The 20,675-nt window shown below is 44.8% G+C and overlaps 3 protein-coding genes across 4 annotated transcripts; all 3 read left to right on the top strand.

Moving 5' to 3' along the window:
* Positions 1–659: 659 nt before the first annotated feature.
* On the top strand, positions 660–5,637 carry LOC139750437 (innexin inx2-like). Of its 2 annotated transcripts, none has more exons than XM_071665240.1 (3): positions 660–800; positions 2,996–3,173; positions 3,813–5,637. In XM_071665240.1, the coding sequence occupies exons 2-3, from the start codon at positions 3,004–3,006 to the stop codon at positions 4,879–4,881; spliced, it is 1,239 nt and encodes a 412-aa protein (XP_071521341.1). In that variant the 5' UTR covers positions 660–800; positions 2,996–3,003; the 3' UTR covers positions 4,882–5,637. The 2 variants fall into 2 exon arrangements, with proteins under 2 accessions (XP_071521341.1, XP_071521340.1); XM_071665239.1 differs by lacking the exon at positions 660–800 and adding an exon at positions 1,716–1,995.
* A 7,021-nt stretch (positions 5,638–12,658) lies between these two features.
* On the top strand, positions 12,659–14,757 carry LOC139750129 (uncharacterized). Its single transcript, XM_071664463.1, has one exon. The coding sequence runs from the start codon at positions 13,105–13,107 to the stop codon at positions 13,897–13,899; it is 795 nt and encodes a 264-aa protein (XP_071520564.1). The 5' UTR covers positions 12,659–13,104; the 3' UTR covers positions 13,900–14,757.
* A 2,667-nt stretch (positions 14,758–17,424) lies between these two features.
* Positions 17,425–20,621, top strand: LOC139750128 (uncharacterized). Its single transcript, XM_071664462.1, has 4 exons — positions 17,425–17,588; positions 19,633–19,735; positions 20,002–20,132; positions 20,489–20,621. Exons 1-4 carry the CDS (start codon positions 17,542–17,544, stop codon positions 20,619–20,621), a joined length of 414 nt encoding a protein of 137 aa, XP_071520563.1. The 5' UTR covers positions 17,425–17,541.
* The last annotated feature ends 54 nt before the right edge of the window (positions 20,622–20,675 follow it).

Below are 20,675 nucleotides of genomic sequence, written 5' to 3'. Positions count from 1 at the left end.
CTCCATCGTAGTCAGTCTAGTGCAAGTTTATTTAGTGACTATTCAAACACGTTCACGCTGAATATAAGTATTATAGTTTCCTAGGTCATCTTCACTTATAACCTTCTCTCCTTTGCTATGACTGGAATTCACTGTTTACGCTTCATATACCTAATTATTCATCTATTTGTTATTTCGCCTCACTGAAAGGCTACCTCGTACTCCTATGAGACAACTAAACGAATACAGAATCTTTCGACGGATCTTCAGAATCGTGGCTGCCCAGCCAATTTTGAACGATTTTTAAACATTTTTGGTCACATATATTTTGTCTGGGAGGCTTCGACTGAAAACAAATTGCACGTCTTTTACCAGGAAGATATCAGTTTCTGCGTCAACTGATAATATTGTAATTTCATTCGTCTGTGTGGGCATGGCGACTCACTCAGTGTCGTCCAGTGAACTCTTGAGGTCATAAAAGTAACATAGGGTCCCTGCTTAAGCTTTTCATTGATACCGAAGAAAAGATTCTCCTGTATCATAATTTCTCACACCCGCATTAATCAGATCACTCGTGCGCAGTGTTCTGCCCTCAAGCTCTCAGCCAATCAGGGAGCCACGACTTGAAGACGTAGAGGGGCCGTCATAGATCTGAGCTAATCAGAAGACCCGACATAGTGCCCGCTCTCTTTGTCCACTTAGGCGTCAACGTCAGGTGGGCAGTCTGGACTGGTTCTTGGCTACGAGGGCTTCAACATTGCTCTGGAAGCAGGAGGACTGAGGCCACTACTCCTTGACCAGGGTAGACTACGCAGAGTTCAGTGAGTAATGTCGTGGAGCGAACGGGCGGGTCCAGTGATCTCGGCGTGGACCGTATGTGTGGAGGGAGTCGCGCACACGACAGACCTACGTAGCTACAGTGTTATTATGTGTGCGCGCGCCTCTCGATGAGCGCTTTGCCGGACCCACTGCCCGGGGTGGAGGCTCGTCCCGGACATCACCTCACCAGCCGTCCAGTGACGTCATATCTTCATCCTTTGTGGGGTCGGTGAAACACAGACCCAGGCGGAAGGGGTCGCTCTCACCCACCCACGAGGGATGGAGTGTGTAGCCTCGTGAAGAAGCACCGCTGTGCAATGGAAAAGTGGCCGGTCTGGTGTTTAGATGAAATCCGAAGGCTCTGCTCGGTGCTTGCGAAGCCCAACAGTCTACACAACGCACGTATGGGCGACGTGCACCGGGTCAGGATACGTGAGAGATCAACAAGAACTGTGTTTACACTTAGATGCGGGACCACGTTGTTGTGTACGAGTCGCCTCAGTATAATGTTTGTGGTGTGAATGTGGTCCCACCAACTGACTGACTTTGTTGGTCGTAAAATAATGATTGTATGGACAAAAGTTCGGTTGTGTGTCCCAGTTAAACCCGTTTTCAAGAACTGTTCTATCTTATAGTTAGTTCTCCTGTTCCTTCTCCACTTCTGACACATAGAGCCTCTCTGTCAACCTCTCTCTCTCTCTCTCTCTCTCTCTCTCTCTCTCTCTCTCTCTCTCTCTCCAAAGCATCCCAGCACACTCTCTACAGTTCCCTCAACCATACTCCCAGATAGAGGTTGAAATGTTATTAAATACTAATTTGTGTGGGACGTATTTCTGCAGTGACTAACAAGACTGTTCCATCAGTGACAGACTGGCGAGCCCACAAGATCATCATGTTCACAGGCCTCCCGTGACCTCGTCCTCTTGCAAGTGACTCCACTCAATGGAAATCATGTCGTTGTTTGTATACCTGCTGAGAAACATCCTCCACCATAACTGAACAGAGAACTAGAACATCTCGACGAGATAAAGAGATAAGGGTGGAGATATTGGATGTTGGTGGCTTAACGGTCAGTGTTGCCCCAGACTTGTGTGTAGTGACATGTCCTCCTCCAGTGGCAGGGCGTTGTGTCGGGTGCCAAGTGGTTCCCCAGTGGTCTGATCCTGGTATATGGTACTGGAAAGTGCAAAGCCTCGGGTATGTCGACCCTGAAGACAGTTTTGTATCATGTAGTGTCCGGCTACAGACGCCCAGTAGCCCCTAGTATTGTAGCACGACGTATGGACGCCCGGTAGCCACTAGTGTTGTAGGGGAAATAGTCACAAACAGACAGACAGACAGACACACTGTTATATCACGTCACCTTTACCTCACAGGAAGAGTAAGTTAGTACAAAATTCTTGAAGAAACTGAGGCGAAAGAAGGATTGGAGAACAAAGGATCGTCGTGGGCTTCACTGCCCACGTAAGTACTGCTAGAGACGACCTTTTCCCGGTCACTCGCCCACCAACATTTGTTGCGACATGAGACTTATCTGCTTCGGATTAGTGATATCACAGGTAATGGTGTGACACTAGCCCTGATGTCGACCCACGCAAGATCCACGTCCATCCTCCCTATCAGGGCTTTGACCTGACCCCCATGGATCAAGGGTCAAGCTTACCATCCTACCCAAGGGTCTTTCCGTCGGATTCAAGGGTCGTATAGGGTCGTGCTGAAAACTTAAGGCGACAACGTCTCGTGTCGTGAAATTCCTATTTTCCCACATTCGAACGTGATGTAAACATTTCAAACCTAATATCTTGGTGGAGGAAAATCACATACTGACTCTATAAGTCACATAGAGACCATAGAGTTGATATGTATTATTTCAGATATATGTGACATTCTCTCATGAGTTTTTATATTAAGATCAGTCTAGATCAGCCCCGAGACCCTCCCATGTTAGTTATCAAAGCTTTTAACCTCTGTCATCAGCCAATGGCACCAGTTCTGTGCAAGAGGTCATTAGAAAATCGTCCTGCAGGAGACATCAGGACTTGAACTGATTCCTCCACACCTGCAGGAGCTGCCAGCTGTTGAGCATAATTGTTTTATCTTCTACAGGAGCAAACCCTTGTACCTTCCACAAGGGTCATCGGCTCTTTGGACTAACTCTCGTGATCAGACCTTATACTAACCACTGTGCCTTCTACAGGAGGAAAAATGCCAGGTGGGCAGGACATCCGCAACATCTTTTCCACCATCCTCAACACCGTCAAGAGCCGGGCCAACAAGATCTGCGCAGCGTCGTGTGATGGCCTCGTTCTCAGGATGCACTATCGCTGGACGTTCTTCATCCTGCTGGGGGGCTTCCTCACCACCTGGTACTCCTGGTAAGTCATGGGACCCATAAGACACCCTCTGGTGCTATTGCTTGGTCCGGGGAGCCCCTCGTGTCGGGTCTTTACAAGCATAACCTGATGTGTTCTTACTTGGGTTGTTATTTGTATGGTATAATTCCTTCCCATGAGAGGTTGTGTGTCCTCGGTGGGTCTTGCGGCTCTGCGCTTTTCCTGGAAGATTCCGTCGTCTGCCGCTCCTGTCGCTATCTTCCAAGGCAAGATTATACAAGCAGCTGTGACCTATAAAGCATTTACGACTCATAAACTTTGCTGTGAATCTGTAGAATCTATCTATGATCCGTGAACTGTGGAGTGAGACACACAGAACAGAGCTGCTACATGGTTGGCCACGGCAGGGGAGGAGTGAGACGGCAAGGGAGCACCAGGAACAGACGAAACCGAGCCAAGCCTCACTTCTCACTGCTTGGAGCAGCTTTCTTCCCGCGCCATATACTAGTAGCGTCATCTACAAGGCCTCTTTCTCGACCTTGTCCAACTCTTTCTGAACGTTATTAATGCCACGTATGAAACCCTTTATCCATTTCTCACGTTGTTCCTTCCCCTGTCTGACTCTGTGCATACCACCACCCTCTCCATCACCACCTGATACCTGGTACCTTTTTCTTCCAGGTACCACCGTGACGTCATCGTCTGCGTCTCGCACTTCAATGCCGAGACGCAGGTCCGGCTGGACTATATCAACATCTGCCTCACCTACCCTTACGTGGAGGACGACGACCAGGGCAGACGCTACCTGCTCTTCTACCGCTGGATCTCCTGGTCATTCCTCGTTCTGGCTGGAGCCTACTACATCCCGCGGAAGCTGTCCAAGAACTTCGAGAACAAGAAATGCAAGAGTTTGCTGGAGGACCTGGCATCCAACGCCCACCACTACGACCAGACGGAGGTCAAGCTGGTGGAAAGAGCCGCGCGCTACATGTTCTTCAACCTCCGGACGCACGATGGTATCTACATGAAGTACCTCTTCGTCAATATCGTGGCTCTGTTGGTCGACAATTTCGCCATGCTCTACTTCGACTTCATCCTCCAGGGGAGGTTCCTTCGCTACGGCTTCGAGTCGTATCCCTTCGACAGGGACCCAGAGAACTTCTCTGACTACATGTCACAGACGTTCCCTCCCTTTGTCCTCTGCGAACTGACTCCGGGTAACCAGCTGGTCAACCGACGCACGGAGAGGCTTGGCTGCCACCTCACCATCATGGAACTCTATGAGAAGGTGTTCTTGGTTCTGTGGGTGTGGCTGATCGTCTTGCACTTCCTTACCTGCTGCTACATCGTCTTCCTCCTCCTCCTGTGGCTGCCGTGGGTGCGGGTGGTACTCCTCCGCACCTCCAAGCCTGCACACGCCTTAGAGAAGGTCCGACAGATCAACGTCGGGGTCATTAGGAACTGTAAGGTGGGGGATATCTACCTCTTGTATCGCATCAAGTCACACATCAGCCATGTCAGGTTCTATGAGCTGCTCACTCGCCTCTCTGACCCCAGCTTGTATACGAGGGCCGAGAAGCATCGTGGACCAGAGGCGCCCCCAGACACAAAGGAAATGCCACCTTCCAAAAACCAGGTGGACATCGTGAGGAATCAGGAAGCGAGCGTGGCTCTGGACACGTCCATAGATCCTGAGTACCTGTACCGGCTTCTGAGCTGCCCAGAGATCCTTGGAAGAGGTTCCCGGTAGTCAGAGCAGAGCGCTGTTCAGTTCCTTGCCAAGTGAGGAACTGAGGCACTTGTCTCGTGGAACAAGAATGGCTACGATAGGCCACTAAACCCAAGGCAGGAGAACCCCACAAAATGTCACACCACCTTCGAGAAGTATGTCTTCTCTGCGTCGCCTTCGTCTGCGTCTCATAAGTTGTCTCATATCCATCTTTACTTCTAGAGTGACTCGTCTAATGAGCCGGAAACAAGTGATGGATGAACATTAATTTCTTGTATACATGACCGAGTTCTTTACGGACAATGATGAACTATAATTAGTGTTCTTATCTTGTCGTCTAACTATAACATCATTCACGTTCACGTTCGAAAATAAATTCTTTTAAGAACACAAAAAATCTAGAAGAGAAGATTATTGTCTTCAGAAGATCATCCATGTGAATCAATGATTTTGAAGATTCATTTTCGTGACCTGATTTATTTTGCATGTCATTATCAACTACTGTGGTCTGCCCATCTATTCAGTCCATCTTCAATATTTGTTGTACGTGTATGAAACGAGAATTTTCTCCATCGTTTTGAACAAATAGCAAGTTTCATCATAGATTTTGAGCAATATCAGATACAAGGGTTCGAATCTATCTATTGATTATTTCCCCCCCAAAAGTCTTCCCTATACTTTGAATCATGTTTTGCATTTAGTCATGCAGGAACACAGACTCTCTCTCTCTCTCTCTCTCTCTCTCTCTCTCTCTCTCTCTCTCTCTCTCTCTCTCTCTCTCCTGAACACTACTGAATACCGTTCCAGCAACCTTTCCAAATAGAAAACAATTCTAGAAGTAGTTTGTTAACACATACCTATTCCATAGACATGTTTGTCGGACTGAAAATGTTACAGAACAAGTTACAGTAAAAATATTACAAGACATTACAAGACACGAGAAATATCACTGAATCTTCTATTATTGAATACACAAAGAATTATAACCTTATTATTAGTGAAGGTCTATACAAATTGGATAGCTTTATTGCTGATACGATTTGTAAACAATTCCCCTTCTTGTCCACGTAATAAGGTTATGATACACTCGTTGTCTGTCTTGGACAATCACATGTTTACCAAATGGCGTCCTAGCTACGTCTCTTCGTTGAATATCAACTGACTGTTATATTTCTCTCTTGTGTCTCTTGATGTGATTATTACACGAAAGTGCACTTGGGAACTTATTTTGTTTTATTTACCCCGTGGACTCATAGGAATATATATATATATATATATATATATATATATATATATATATATATATATATATATATATATATATATATATATATATATATATATATATATATATATATATATATATATATATATATATAAGCAAATGGATTTGTATGTAGCATTTATGGATCTGGAGAAGGCATATGATAGAGTTGATAGAGATGCTCTGTGGAAGGTACTAAGAATATATGGTGTGGGAGGCAAGTTGTTAGAAGCAGTGAAAAGTTTTTATCGAGGATGTAAGGCATGTGTATGTGTAGGAAGAGAGGAAAGTGATTGGTTCTCAGTGAATGTAGGTTTGCGGCAGGGGTGTGTGATGTCTCCATGGTTGTTTAATTTGTTTATGGATGGGGTTGTTAGGGAGGTAAATGCAAGAGTCCTGGAAAGAGGGGCAAGTATGAAGTGTGTTGGGGATGAGAGAGCTTGGGAAGTGAGTCAGTTGTTGTTCGCTGATGATACAGCGCTGGTGGCTGATTCATGTGAGAAACTGCAGAAGCTGGTGACTGAGTTTGGTAAAGTGTGTGGAAGAAGAAAGTTAAGAGTAAATGTGAATAAGAGCAAGGTTATTAGGTACAGTAGGGGTGAGGGTCAAGTCAATTGGGAGGTGAGTTTGAATGGAGAAAAACTGGAGGAAGTGAAGTGTTTTAGATATCTGGGAGTGGATCTGTCAGCGGATGGAACCATGGAAGCGGAAGTGGATCATAGGGTGGGGGAGGGGGCGAAAATTTTGGGAGCCTTGAAAAATGTGTGGAAGTCGAGAACATTATCTCGGAAAGCAAAAATGGGTATGTTTGAAGGAATAGTGGTTCCAACAATGTTGTATGGTTGCGAGGCGTGGGCTATGGATAGAGATGTGCGCAGGAGGATGGATGTGCTGGAAATGAGATGTTTGAGGACAATGTGTGGTGTGAGGTGGTTTGATCGAGTAAGTAACGTAAGGGTAAGAGAGATGTGTGGAAATAAAAAGAGCGTGGTTGAGAGAGCAGAAGAGGGTGTTTTGAAATGGTTTGGGCACATGGAGAGAATGAGTGAGGAAAGATTGACCAAGAGGATATATGTGTCGGAGGTGGAGGGAACGAGGAGAAGAGGGAGACCAAATTGGAGGTAGAAAGATGGAGTGAAAAAGATTTTGTGTGATCGGGGCCTGAACATGCAGGAGGGTGAAAGGAGGGCAAGGAATAGAGTGAATTGGAGCGATGTGGTATACCGGGGTTGACGTGCTGTCAGTGGATTGAATCAAGGCATGTGAAGCGTCTGGGGTAAACCATGGAAAGCTGTGTAGGTATGTATATTTGCGTGTGTGGACGTGTGTATGTACATGTGTATGGGGGGGGGGGTTGGGCCATTTCTTTCGTCTGTTTCCTTGCGCTACCTCGCAAACGCGGGAGACAGCGACAAAGTATAAAAAAAAAAAAAAAAAAAAAAAAAAAAAATATATATATATATATATATATATATATATATATATATATATATATATATATATATATATATATATTTTCCCTGGGGATAGGGGACAAAGAATACTTCCCACGTATTCCCTGCGTGTCGTAAAAGGCGACTAAAAGGGGAGGGAGCGGGGGGCTGGAAATCCTCCCCTCTCGTTTTTTTTTTTTTAATTTTCCAAAAGAAGGAACAGAGAATTGGGCCAGGTGAGGGTATTCCCTCAAAGGCCCAGTCCTCTGTTCTTAACGCTACCTCGCTAATGCGGGAAATGGCGAATAGTTTGAAAGAAAGAAAGAAATATATATATATATATATATATATATATATATATATATATATATATATATATATATATATATATATATATATATATATAAAACAAAGCGATTCTGAAGAAAAAAAAGACTCACTTATCGCCAGTAACGAAATTGGGAGAGCAATTAATGAACGTTTTAACATTTATATATACTAGATATTTGTAAATTGTTAACACTGTGCACGCTTTCTATTCACTTCTGTTTCCATAAAACTATCGATACCTTTAGAACTTTTGAGTTCAGATAAAAAGTTTACTTTTTGAAATCTAGGAGATGGATTCTGATTAATGTAACGTAAAAAAAAACGTCTATGATTTAATGCTTTCGAGAATTTCTTAATGACTATTGTTTACTTAACCCTTGATTGGTTATTATGTAATGACATAGGTACCCATTCAAAGATTACATTTTCTATAATAATAAATTTATTTCAGAGAACTAAATATAATAGGGATAACTATTGAAAAATATCTATTGGTTGCGGTACCTATATTCTCCTTGGATTCTCCATAGTAAGAGCTACCACTCAGAAGGAGTGATAAAGCTAGCTGATTTACATATGAGTATGTATGTATATTTGATCATAACTGACAGCTACTCTGAGAGGAACAAGAGTTTGCTGGACCATCTTGTTTTAAGCACAAGTTGACATTGTAACACATAAAATATCATATTTTCTCCAGATACAAAACTATTGTACAGAAAATGTGATTTTTAATGAATACTTAATCTATTACTTTCTTCCTTTCTTTTGGATTATCCAGGATAAAAGATGCAGTTCAGGCTAAGAAGAGACGAGACAAGAAGATCTGTTCAGTAATTCCTATGATACGAGAGCAATTCAAGTATTTCAATTATGCGAGTTTCATGATGTTTGTGGTACCATTAGTTGACTGATTTCATCTCGGTCCTCAAGGTTTCCTCTGTCACAGAGCAATCTTTCCTGACACCATCAAAGCCGAGTCGCCTATGAATAGTAGAAGTCTACTCTTCACTGCCGCCACGTCGTTAACATAGAACAGAAGAGGCCCGAATATGGAACCTTGTGGAACTCCGCGCGTTATGCCTTTAGCATCTACGTCCTTTATTCTCCCGTTTAGATACGACTGAAACCCGAAGTACAGGATTTTCGTTGAAGCCAATGCTTTTTGACTTATACAGTAAGCAATGATTTACAGTATTGATAGCTGTTTATAGATGTAATGTAACCATACCCTTATAATTACCTTTATGACCCAAATTTCATGTACTCTGAAACGTATCTTAATCATGTTTCGCTGGAACATGACAGTCTATATCCAGATTGGAACTCATGCAGTAGACTATTTTATACAAGATGTTCATTTAAATGGTTTGTACATAACATATTGAAATACTTTACAAATGTTGGTAATTACTTACAAAGGGCTGTAGCTACCAGCATCTATTTCACTTTTATTTACGAAGGCACGAAACATCAGGGATTTATCATTACTGAGAGACATCCGTAACATAAGAAAGTAGAGACAATTACTGAGGAACTATGAAGAATTTGGTCTTCACGTTGGCCCATGCCTGACCAGCGGTGATGCGCTGCATGTCTTCATCTCCCGGGCAAGTGCCATGCGAGGTGATGAGTCTAAGTATATGGCGGAAGCTGAGACACGACCTGTAATGTCTGCAATCACGATCGTCTGGTCTATTGAACTCCCCGTCTGTCTGGCCGTCGAGGGCCACCTTGCGCCACAACCACCGTCGAGGGCCACCCTGCGCCACAACCACCGTCGAGGGCCACCCTGCGCCACAACCACCGTCGAGGGCCACCGTGCGTCACATCCACCGTCGAGGGCCACCGTGCGTCACATCCACCGTCGAGGGCCACCGTGCGTCACAAAGGATGCATAAAGATACCCACCACCTCTCACACAACACAGGTTGTTGCCGTCATCCGTCAGCAGTGTCGTCAACCCTGCCACCACCACCCGGGCCACCACTGGCAACGCAACTCTGCCACCATCCCCTGGTCACCCCTGCTGACCATCAAGACACGGCTGTCAGGTCCCCATGCACTTCACCTATTCTACCATGACTTTCCAGATAATCCAGCTGAGTCTAACAGACGTCCAGTACCTAGTTAAAAAATTACATCTTCTGTTACCTGCTAAACAAAAAGAATTTGGATTTTCTCATTTCCATAAACAGCTTATTTTATATTCAGTTCTTGTCACTAGTTATAATACATTTATAGCCACAAAGGTAAAGCCTATTAACCAGGTTTAAACCTTTTACATGTACGAACCTGTGAAATTCTGTAAACTCTCTGCTAATATATTCAGATTAACTATAATTTTGAAGACTGTCGTGTTCAGGGCACCGGAGGCTACGCTATATTATTGGAACGTCGTATGATAAAAAAAACGCCGCGTCAAGGTGTGTGTCTGCTTTAGCTCAAGATGGAAACCAGCTACAGTGTGTCAGTGTCAGTGAAGATCATACGCGCGCCAGCATTGATGATCGCTGCAGATTGTGAAAAAGACACAACATCTGCGAAGGTGAACACTCATGATGGGAGTGTTGTTGGTGACGGAGGTAATGGCTAGAAGGATAAGTTGACGCCGTTAGTTTCATTATTGAACTGTAGAATTGTTTCACTTAAACTGACTAAACTTAGCATGATCCACTTCTGTTTGCCAGAGGTTGAGTCTGTGTTTATGAAGTTGGGATGCGAGACCTCTAGTTTCATGAAGAAATAATTTACAACGAACCTTAATTTGACAACACCGTTCTAAGCTAGGCTGGTTAGGTTAGGTTAGATCTGGTACAGTTGACCATCATACACTGTAGTTGGCTCAGGCTCACGCCAGCAATAATGGAAGTGACCATCAGCGTTCGTGTTTGCCAGAGCCCAGAAGCCAACTATTGGAGAAGCTTAGGGTAAAAGGCAGCGACGAAAACTGAAAGCACGAGAATTTATTCTCCTGAAGAAGACGTTGTCGAAACTAGTCGAGAGAAAAAAATTCTTGGCTATTTCTTTCAGCTTTCGTTCCCGTTGTGTTGTTTGTGTTGTGCCTGAAGTTTTGCCTTTCTGGTGGTGTTGATTGCTTCGTACCTGAAGCTTTGTGTTGCTAGAGATGCTGATTTTTACCCCAAGTATTTGGCACAATGGCTAACACTCGGGTGGACGGTTTTCTTACAGAACCAGACGATTCTTCCAAGTCCTGTCGAACTCGCCATCTTAAAGTATCCGTAGACACTCCGTCGTGCAAAAATACACATTATACATGCAGAGCAACACCTAAGACACACAATAACAGAGTATAGGAACACACCAGAAGATTCTAAGCTGCATTTCCAAGACCCAACAGTTCGCCTACAGTGTTGGTATGTCTTGGTATCTGGCCTTATCATTAGAGAGGCTTCTGGTAATTTCAGGTAATATCATAACTCGGTGTTGGCAGCCTTGATTGTGGCCCTCTCATTTCGCTGGGTAACCACTGCTGCAGGCATGATTCCGTTTGGTCCAGTCTCACGTATTTCGCGTCCATAATGTCTTAACATGTAATACAACCTTCTGATGAAAATGGCATTCAGTTACAGAAAGCTGGAATGAGATGCACATTCTCTGTACCAAGGCAGAGTAAAGAGTCTATTCCTGTGAAGTATACTTCACTGGCGCTGGTGGTCCTCTGTCTCCATCCTGTGAGCAGCTGGGGTTGCTGCCCGGCTGTAGTGGAGGACGACTTCGGTGGTCAGACAGACGAGGACAGTCAAGCCAGACGGTCATGATTGTTGACATTAATGCTAATTTACTCCTCAGTCATCTCTACAGAGGCACCTACACCATAGATGGCGGTCTTGTTCGTTGTACAGTAATGAATGAGTAAAGGAAGCTTCAGTTTATTTCATTTACCCCTTGTATTTAAGTGCAGAACTCAGAAATTGTACTTCTTTGATTCAATGATGATTCGTTGATGGTATTCTCCTCTGTCGCAGCCAACCAAATCCAGGTGTGTGAGTGAGGTGCTGACCTTATATTCGACTCCGTCAGTTCCCTCACTCACCCTGGGATCCGCGCTAAGTCTGGCACCATTTTCGATGCCAGTCTACATACTGAGTTTTACTTTGTGATCTCCCTTAGTCTTGCCTTTAACTGGATTGTGAGGAAAGATTCATAGAAGACATAAGTAACTTCTACCTCCCAAAACCTGGGAGTGTTGTGTAGGTGGTGCAAGCGAAAGGTCCTCAGATCACACCAGCGCCAAGGAGTTTTTCGGTGTCCTCTACATACAACTTAGCCACTCCACCCTACACCGCGCCTCACCAACCTGATCATTTTCCATTTCAAGACAAAATCATAAACCTAGAAATTACACAAAACGGCCTTCAGAAAAATCACCAGTTCCTTAGTAGCCATAAAAATTCATCATCAGCGTCCACTGAAATCTCACCTCTACCTGCTTTGGCAAACAGTTCTTTGCACCAGCACCAGCCTGACACATGAGATACTTAAGCTCTCAGATCCCCCACACCCCAGACATATACAACACTAACAATACGTTATCACAAAGCAACGACTCGACAAACACTTGAAAATTTCCCCCCTCTCCCCACATCTCAAACTCAGACAAACACTTTCTCCAAAACTACACTCCCCAGACATGTACGAGTAACACTGTCTCTTCTGCTTTCTAGACACCACCCATCTCTCCTACGTTGCAAAAATCTGATTCAACACAACACAAGACATCCTCATGCAAGAAGTGCAGCTTCCACACGGTAGACACTGAAGACCTGCTCCTCAATTGTCTTGTCGTCATCCAACAAACACTCAACATCACCACAAAGGTAGACCTGCTCGGTGGAGGTGGCTAGCTTCCTTGCACGTTTTATATATTCACTATTTCCTACACTTTCAGTCGCTGCACATTTTATAGAAAATGCTTCAATAGAAACATTAACTAGACATCCAGTGATTATGACACACTCTACCTAATGATAAGTTAGAGATATCTTCAAGGGGTCATAGGGACAGATGTCGCCACTTTACCCACATTACCGAAGGAGGAGCTTTGATCTGAATGCAGTTATCTTGGTTTCCTGTTGATGTGGTGCCAGTCGAATGCCCCCATATAATTTGCTTTGACTTTGATGTTACCAAACTGAAGACGATTTTGAATATGACATTACAAGGCATTGAGTCTGCTTGAGGGAAGAAAGAGGGATGAGGGACTATAGGTCAGCTCGGGTATATAAGGCAGGAGGAAGACCGCTCATCACAGGCAGCGCCTGTCGACTGAGAGGAGCTGCTACCACCAGGCTCAAGGCAGCTCCCCTTACCGTCGCCATGAAGGTCCGCCGGACCACCATGACACAGCGAGCGGCCGCCAGCCTCGCCCTCGCCTCCCTTGTGTGGTTGGTGGACTCGGTGCCAAGGTTCTTCGAGACTGAGCAGCTCCTGCCCGACGTGCAGACGAACAATATATCAATTGAAGAGTCTGAGCCTACCTTCGAAAGTAACTACGACTCCGATTTCCCGAATGACTGGCTGGAGCCAGAGAGTTTCTGTTCTCCGATCCACCTGATGGAGGATCTCTTCAACCACTACGCGTCCTTCCCCTTGTCTTTGCTGAGGTTCAACAGTGTCCACTCCTGCGAGGAACTGGATAAAGACAGGAGGATTGTGGAACTGGAGAGCTACAATGATCTGCAGCCGGAGTGGCTGGCGGAGGGAAGAGTATTGGGCGAGTGTCCCTGGGAACTGGTGAGGCGAGTGTTTACTTCGGACACCGTCCCTCCCTCCATCGTAGAGGTGAGTTGCCTGTGCGACGGCCATATCTGCTCGAGCCTGGGCGACTTCAAGTGCGTCCCCGTCACCAGCTTCGTGAAAGTCTGGACCATGGAACACCACAGCTTCGGTCGATACCGTGCGCAGATGGTGATGGTGACGGCGGCGTGTGTGTGCGCCCAGCGCCTTGGTCTCGAAGGAGGCAATGCCCAGAGTGGCTTGAACTACTAGCTCCTCAACACCTGACGTCAGCCCAGTTGCAGCGTAAGGTCTCTGTCGCTGACACCGTGGTCTGACGAACGCTCAACATGGTTGGGTATCCTAGCTGCTGACTCCTGATGTTCAGTCCAGTATCATCCTAAACCCTCCGCTGCTGACACTAGTTTGGCGAAGTTGACGCCCGGCGTTGGCCCTGCGTCCTCAGTGACTGAGGTCTGGTCTTCAAGGCATTTCGTCACCTCACGTCAATGGACGGCACCGCTGCCGGAATCGATTCTTCTCAACAGAATAAAGGAGTTACCTCACATGTATGTCCTTATAGAGGGTACTGAGCATCTGCTAGAGTATGTAAACTTTTAGTTTAAGCAATGATCTGGATCATGCAATCCACAAGGCTGCTTCTAGGGGGTCATACGAGTGGAAGGATTATATATATATATACATGTAATTTGTGGCGTGAATGAATAGGAAACCTTAATGAACTATTTATATGGATATGTTTCGATTTGTATCACGATGTCTCGCTCTCCAAACAGATAGCTAGTTTCTCTGGTGCGTATTTTAGGAAACACGTTGTATAAAATGTTGTTCATTTGTGTTTTCACTGAGAGGGCGAATCTGTGAGTCTGTTCTCGTACTTGATCCTCTTCTTGGACATCTATTACCTTGCCTGAGCTACTCGAGACAGACCAACTGATGCTTAAAGTCCTGCAAGGGGAGTTAGGGGATCTTCATCTGCTTAGTTATAGTGGATATGAAGAACTGTTTATGATCATATTATTGCTTTGTGACAGTTGCTTCTCCTTAATGTTTTACATGAAAATCATAATCAATAACTAAACCTTATTTTATTCTTAATGTTCCATTATGGGTCTGTATGTATTGTATGCTTTATATCTGTAATTATACAATAAGCATGGGATTATATTGATCACCTGTAAAATTTTTGTAATGAATTATATCTCTGTATCGAAGACTTTCTAAATTACTCCTCCATCTGAAAGATGATTCAGGACCTGAGATCTGATTGTAACTGTAGATTGCTGTTTACTTGGTTGCTTCTTCTTTTTGCAGATTTTCACTAGGTTTTTACGCTGCTCCAAACAATTCTCTTTTTTTCTGCATGTGGGTTCTGGATGTGCACACTGGAGTTGGATGCTGTTGGTGGGTATTAGTTTCAGGAGCGAGATACAGGGATGTGGGTTATAGCATTTCACTGGTGGTGTGGAATGGATAACAAGAATGTTACTGAAGGTATTTTCTCACTACAAGGAAAATCAGACACTGGAGCCAGACACGCTCTTTGTTCACATGACTGTGTTTATGTTTACCAAAAACATAGGCATACCTTTAATTCAGTTTTGATTACACAAATTTGTTAATCACACACACACACACACACACACACACACACACACACACATACACACACACACACAAACACACACACACACACACACAAACACACACACACACACACACACACACACACACACACACACACAGGTCAACAAATTCAGAAATATTCATTCTTAAACGCCACTTTCATGGAAATTCAGAAAGCGTAACACCATAAGGGTTGTAATAGTTGGAGTAAGGAATATAAATGATTGAATAAGGTGTTTTCATAATCACATCAAACTATGTCTTGATCATCACAAAGCAATATTTGAATAGGAAGGAACTCAGTGTTTCTTCTATGGATAGGAAATTAATATTTCGTGCAGAAAACAAAACAACATTTCTATTCATCAGCAGACAGTGGGTTTACTGTTATATAAAGTGAGACAGAATCATGATTCAGAAGTTTGACCACGTCAGCAGCTGCTTGTGACGGACACTCCAAAGTCACACACCTTCAAACCTTAAAAGCTAATTACATCAGTTTTGGCTTACCTTTTCATTGAGTGATTGGTCTGTAAGAAATCTTAAACTTGAATTTAGTCTTCAGACAGTAGAATGTGTGTGTGTATGTGTGTGTGTGTGTGTGAGAGAGAGAGAGAGAGAGAGAGAGAGAGAGAGAGAGAGAGAGAGAGAGAGAGAGAGAGAGAGAGAGAGAGTATATAATAGAAAACAAGGGGACGATAGATGAAAACAAGTTAAGTAGAGAAGAATGTACCTGCACATGGCACAACAGTGATCGTACAGGTGTTATTTATATTTGTCACTACTGCGCTCTCAAGGGGTTGCTAGGGACGCTGTCACTATGGATACCGTTACCAAGCAAGATAACATCTTGCGTAAATGTTTCATTTCATTTATATTATGATGAATTCTTTTCTAACTTTCGAAATTGCTTTATATACATTTTTGATTCGTTTATATGCTTCTGCAGACTTCACTGTTGAATCCTTAGACAACCTAACATTAAAGTTAGCTTAAAACACGACAGAGTAAAGATTTGTAAAATGTACAGCCTTTATGACGTCATATGTAAACAACGTTGCTCGTGGGTCTGCAAGTTAACGTCTGTTTTGTGACAGTTCTGTAGGAACTTGGATGTTTCTCAGGCCCTATATATGGTGACCGCAAGTAACAGCTTTCATGCAGTGTGTGTTGAGCTCTCTAAATCGTAAGAACACAATGATCAGTGCCGTATAACCAAAATCTGTAAAGACAGAAGAAACCGCTGAGGATGATATGGAGAAAGATCTTAAAGGTATAAATCGGAAGGTAAAAATCAGGTTTGTAGTCACAGAACAAGGTCTTTCCTGTGGCTATAGTAAGAAACAAAGTCATCACAGTAAAAGACTTGTATTTAAGTGCACGGTAATACTTAGATTGTGTAGAATGTTGATGTTTGTGTTACATTTGTAAAGTGTACTTAGAAAACGCGTTTCAAAGGATCAGGTACTTTATTACCGTAAGTTAAGGAGACCAGGTGATAAAAATATACAAGTAGGTTAACTGAAACACTAAGTTATAAAGTAAAGGTCATGATGATATCTTTGACAATTCTGATATATTCTCTCAATCACTTGTACATAATATATACGCTCGTTCCTGTCATTTCTATACATATATAATCATTATTTTAATTTTGATGAGACGTGTTTCTCCGTCCACTCATTCTCTGTTTCCTCAGTAGGAAAAACAATGTTTGCTTCCAGTGGAACTGATGAAATGCTGATTTGATGGATAACTGACAACGACGTGGAGCTGAAAAGGTTGATTTGCTCCTTCAATGTCATTCAGACACGCATCATATCTCGCATTGCTGTTGATGGTGCTGTGAATCAGCTGGCTCACAGCCACCCCAGCTGTTCATCATCTTGTTTACATTGGTCGATCAACAGGCTTCTCCAAGTTCTCTCCCAGCTTACAGGTGGGGTAGAGACGTATGAGCCAAGTGACACAACTCCTCATGTCTTGCAAGGCGTGTGCCCCTGAGAGAGCTCCGGTCTATGCTCGCCTGTGTCGCCGCTGAAGATGGAGTGTGATTTACTTTCACATTTTACGGCCTGCCATGATGGGATTCTGTCACATTGTTGATAATATCCCGCCCTAGGTGTGGATGGTGCCCCGCCTCACTGTTGATGGTCCCCCGCCCCGCTGCTGATGGTGCCCCGCCCCACTGCTGATGGTGCCCCGCCCCACTTGATGGTACCCCGCCCCACTGCTGATGGTGCCCCGCCCCGCTAAGCTGCCGCCAGGATGGATATGCCAGAAGATGAGCCGCCGGAGTATGCCGACCTGGCTAGGTAAGTCATGCTCATGCTTCACGTCACTCACACTGATTCATATTCCACCAGAAGAATGTCGTTCAGTGTTATAGTACAACACGTTATAGTTGTAGTGTAATACGGTATACCACAACTATCGTCTATCGAATATCGCGGTAGAAATCGATCGCTAGTCGTACATCAGGATATACGCCATTCGCACCTCGCTACGGTCCACGATCATGAATGTTTACGATGTGTCATGGTACACCAGACCAGCTGTGATGTGTGTTACCTGAGCTACTGCGTCCGCCCCACGGGAGATGGTATCTGTCTCGAGGGATCTGTACATGCAGTTGATTTCGTTCGTGTTTCTGGTTAAACTGAGAGGTGGGTGTTAGTGTGACACGGGCTCGTGACAGACGAACACCCACCGAATCAGACAACAACAACAACAACAACAACAACAACAACAACAAAAATGTTTTGATTATGGTCCCGGATGATACACGAAGGAATTTGGAATACCTGCCTGAAAGTTTCTCAGCGGGCTGAAACTGTGCATCAAGTCCCTCTGTGTCCATTTTACAATGATCTGGCACTTAGCCGACTGGTAAAATGTGAGTGTCTGGCGGGAATTCATCTTTAATGGAACAGATTCTGAGTGCGTGAGTGATCGTCTTAATCTCCGAGATTTAAATACTATAACTTTGAGGATTCATAGGAGGTGTTGTTCGTAACTCCTGAACCGTGGTTCAAGGCTTCGCAGTACAGTGGCACATGGGACTGCCACACGATGATTTCAAGGGTTCACTAGGCAGTGGTTGCTCTCGTATCGGTTAGAGTCGTCACTCAGAGTAGTCCAGAGTCCCTGTCTGTAACCAGAGAACACGCGCATTACCCCAGCACAGAAGGGAGACCTCCCTGCTCCACTGACATATGCCTGGAGGAGGCGAAACTACCCTTGGTTCACCTCAACGTGTGTGAATGATCTCTGCCTTGCGATGTAGTTCAGCAGACGACAGCCGTCTTACGTCATATCATGGTTAACGACGTCCGTCCAGCGACGTACTGGTCAACGACGTGTGTCTAGCGACGTACTGGTCAACGACGTGTGTCTAGCGACGTACTGGTCAACGACGTGTGTCTAATGTTATGGTGAACGTCGTCCGTCTTGTGATATCTCACGACACCCGATGGATGGCCTGCGTTACGTTACGCTTCAGAACGTCCGTCTTTCGATATCTCGTCGATCACGCGAGTCGCTCCACGATATGGCATCGTAAACGACGACTGTCGTGCCATATACGATACGACGGCAGCATCGCGTCCTCGTCTCGATAGTCGACGACGAGCAGCGCTACACCACACTGATTTATGGCTGCCCCGCGATGGATCACAGTACGTCTTTACCCGACACCTCGCGGCTCACAATGAAGGCTCAGCGGTATCATTATGGTCATAGGAACGTTGTACATCCGACCACCAACACCACACACTTGTGGAGAAATATGACGTGAAGTGAAATTCGATACAACACGAATTCCATTGACCAGATCGCGTCTTGAAAATGATCTCTGTATTATGAGAATCATGTATTCAACGTCACTTTTTCGCTTTCTTTTTTTAGATCAGTAAATCCCATGTTTCTTTCTTCCCACATTACCTCATCCCACATATCCTCATTTTCCCTCATTGCTCTACCTTGAGGTTCATCTTAACTATTCACCTCACTGTTCTACCTCACAGTCGGTCCTCATTACTTATGTTTAGTGTTCCCGCGCACCTTACCTCACAATTCACGTACATTATTTTACCTCACATTCCTCACTCCTAACTCTCAGTTTCACTTCATATTGTTTACCCTTGACCACGCCTGACAGTCCCTCCACATAACTACATGTCACAGATCTCCTCCACAGCCACACCTCACAGCCCCTTACCACAGCCACACCTCACAGCCCCTCACCACAACCACACCTCACAGTCCCTCACCAGAGACAGATATTCCCTCACAACTCATCATCCTGCCAGCTCCTCAGAGTGATGGTGGTACTAACGCGTCACGTTCATTCTCCCTCAGTGAGGAGGATGAGGAGGAAGAGGAGGAGGAGGAGGAGTTCGACGAGGAGGCGCACCTGGAGGCGCAGCGCTCGGCTCTGGAGCAGCAACAGTTGACGCAGGCGGTAAGTGGATGGACATACGCGGCACACACACACTTGACCACACCCCCCCATACACTCACACCTGTCATTACGCACATACATGTGGCACACCTGATTGAAACACTGAAAATTATAGATTATAAAGACACTATTTGGTTATTCAAACTCCAGATCAAGAATTAAGCCAATTTTTTTTCTTTCTGAGACATGCGAAGAGTACCATTAAGATGAACGTTTTCAAAAAAACGTTATCAATATACACAATGAGTGTTGTCGTGTATCATCAGCTGGAGCTGATAGAGACGTTGACGCAGCTGCCGGACAAGACGCAACTCAGATGGACGCCCCACCACAGGTCCCTGGCCACCAGCTTCCTGAGGGAGGCCAAGGAACAGATTCTCTGCTGCTACGTTGTCAAGTAAGCTCCTAGGGCTGAGGGAACCAATTGTTCCTTGCTCAGAAGGAATCTCTCTCTTACCAGGACATAAGAAAAGACAACAACGAAGACAAATTGAGATATGGTTATTTTACGACAAACACCCCACATACATATGTACTATACTGTATGTAAGTCTTTATACACATGCTTACTTCTTTATATGCCTCGAGGCTTACATATAGAAACACTGAAGATTACATGGTTGGTAGTTCTCAATCAGCAGCACACACGTGTACAGGGGATGATCTTAACACCAGCTTGAACCCGGTAGAGGGAACATCTAGGGCGACGGGAGTATGTCTAAATATTGTATACCAAATATCCTGACGTGGCAGGGGACCAGGGAAGGCGCGGCTGGCGGTGAGTCTGAACCTGCCGGCGGGCGGCGTGGGCCTAGTGTGGTACTTCCTTAAGCTGGACCTCGAGCAACACATCACGGCAGAGAACTTCAGGAACTGTGTTTGGTAAGTGGAGTCACCTGGAGGGCGGAGTTCCGTCTGGTGGAAATCATGGAACACAACC

This window comes from Panulirus ornatus, chromosome 9, assembly GCF_036320965.1.
Source record: "Panulirus ornatus isolate Po-2019 chromosome 9, ASM3632096v1, whole genome shotgun sequence".
Lineage (NCBI taxonomy): Eukaryota > Metazoa > Arthropoda > Malacostraca > Decapoda > Palinuridae > Panulirus > Panulirus ornatus.
The sequence above is the reverse complement of the archived record's forward strand: the minus strand, read 5'-3'. Positions and strand labels throughout refer to the sequence as shown.

Bases quoted from the DNA above. Each gene is read 5' to 3' on its own strand.
- LOC139750437 (XM_071665240.1), top strand. From the start codon at position 3,004: ATGCCAGGTGGGCAGGACATCCGCAACATCTTTTCCACCATCCTCAAC. The intron at 3,174-3,812 runs GTAAGTCATGGG...TTTTTCTTCCAG, and splicing joins CTCACCACCTGGTACTCCTG to GTACCACCGTGACGTCATCG.
- LOC139750129 (XM_071664463.1), top strand. From the start codon at position 13,105: ATGAGGGACTATAGGTCAGCTCGGGTATATAAGGCAGGAGGAAGACCG.
- LOC139750128 (XM_071664462.1), top strand. From the start codon at position 17,542: ATGGATATGCCAGAAGATGAGCCGCCGGAGTATGCCGACCTGGCTAG. The intron at 19,736-20,001 runs GTAAGTGGATGG...GTGTATCATCAG, and splicing joins AGCAACAGTTGACGCAGGCG to CTGGAGCTGATAGAGACGTT. The intron at 20,133-20,488 runs GTAAGCTCCTAG...CTGACGTGGCAG, and splicing joins CTCTGCTGCTACGTTGTCAA to GGGACCAGGGAAGGCGCGGC.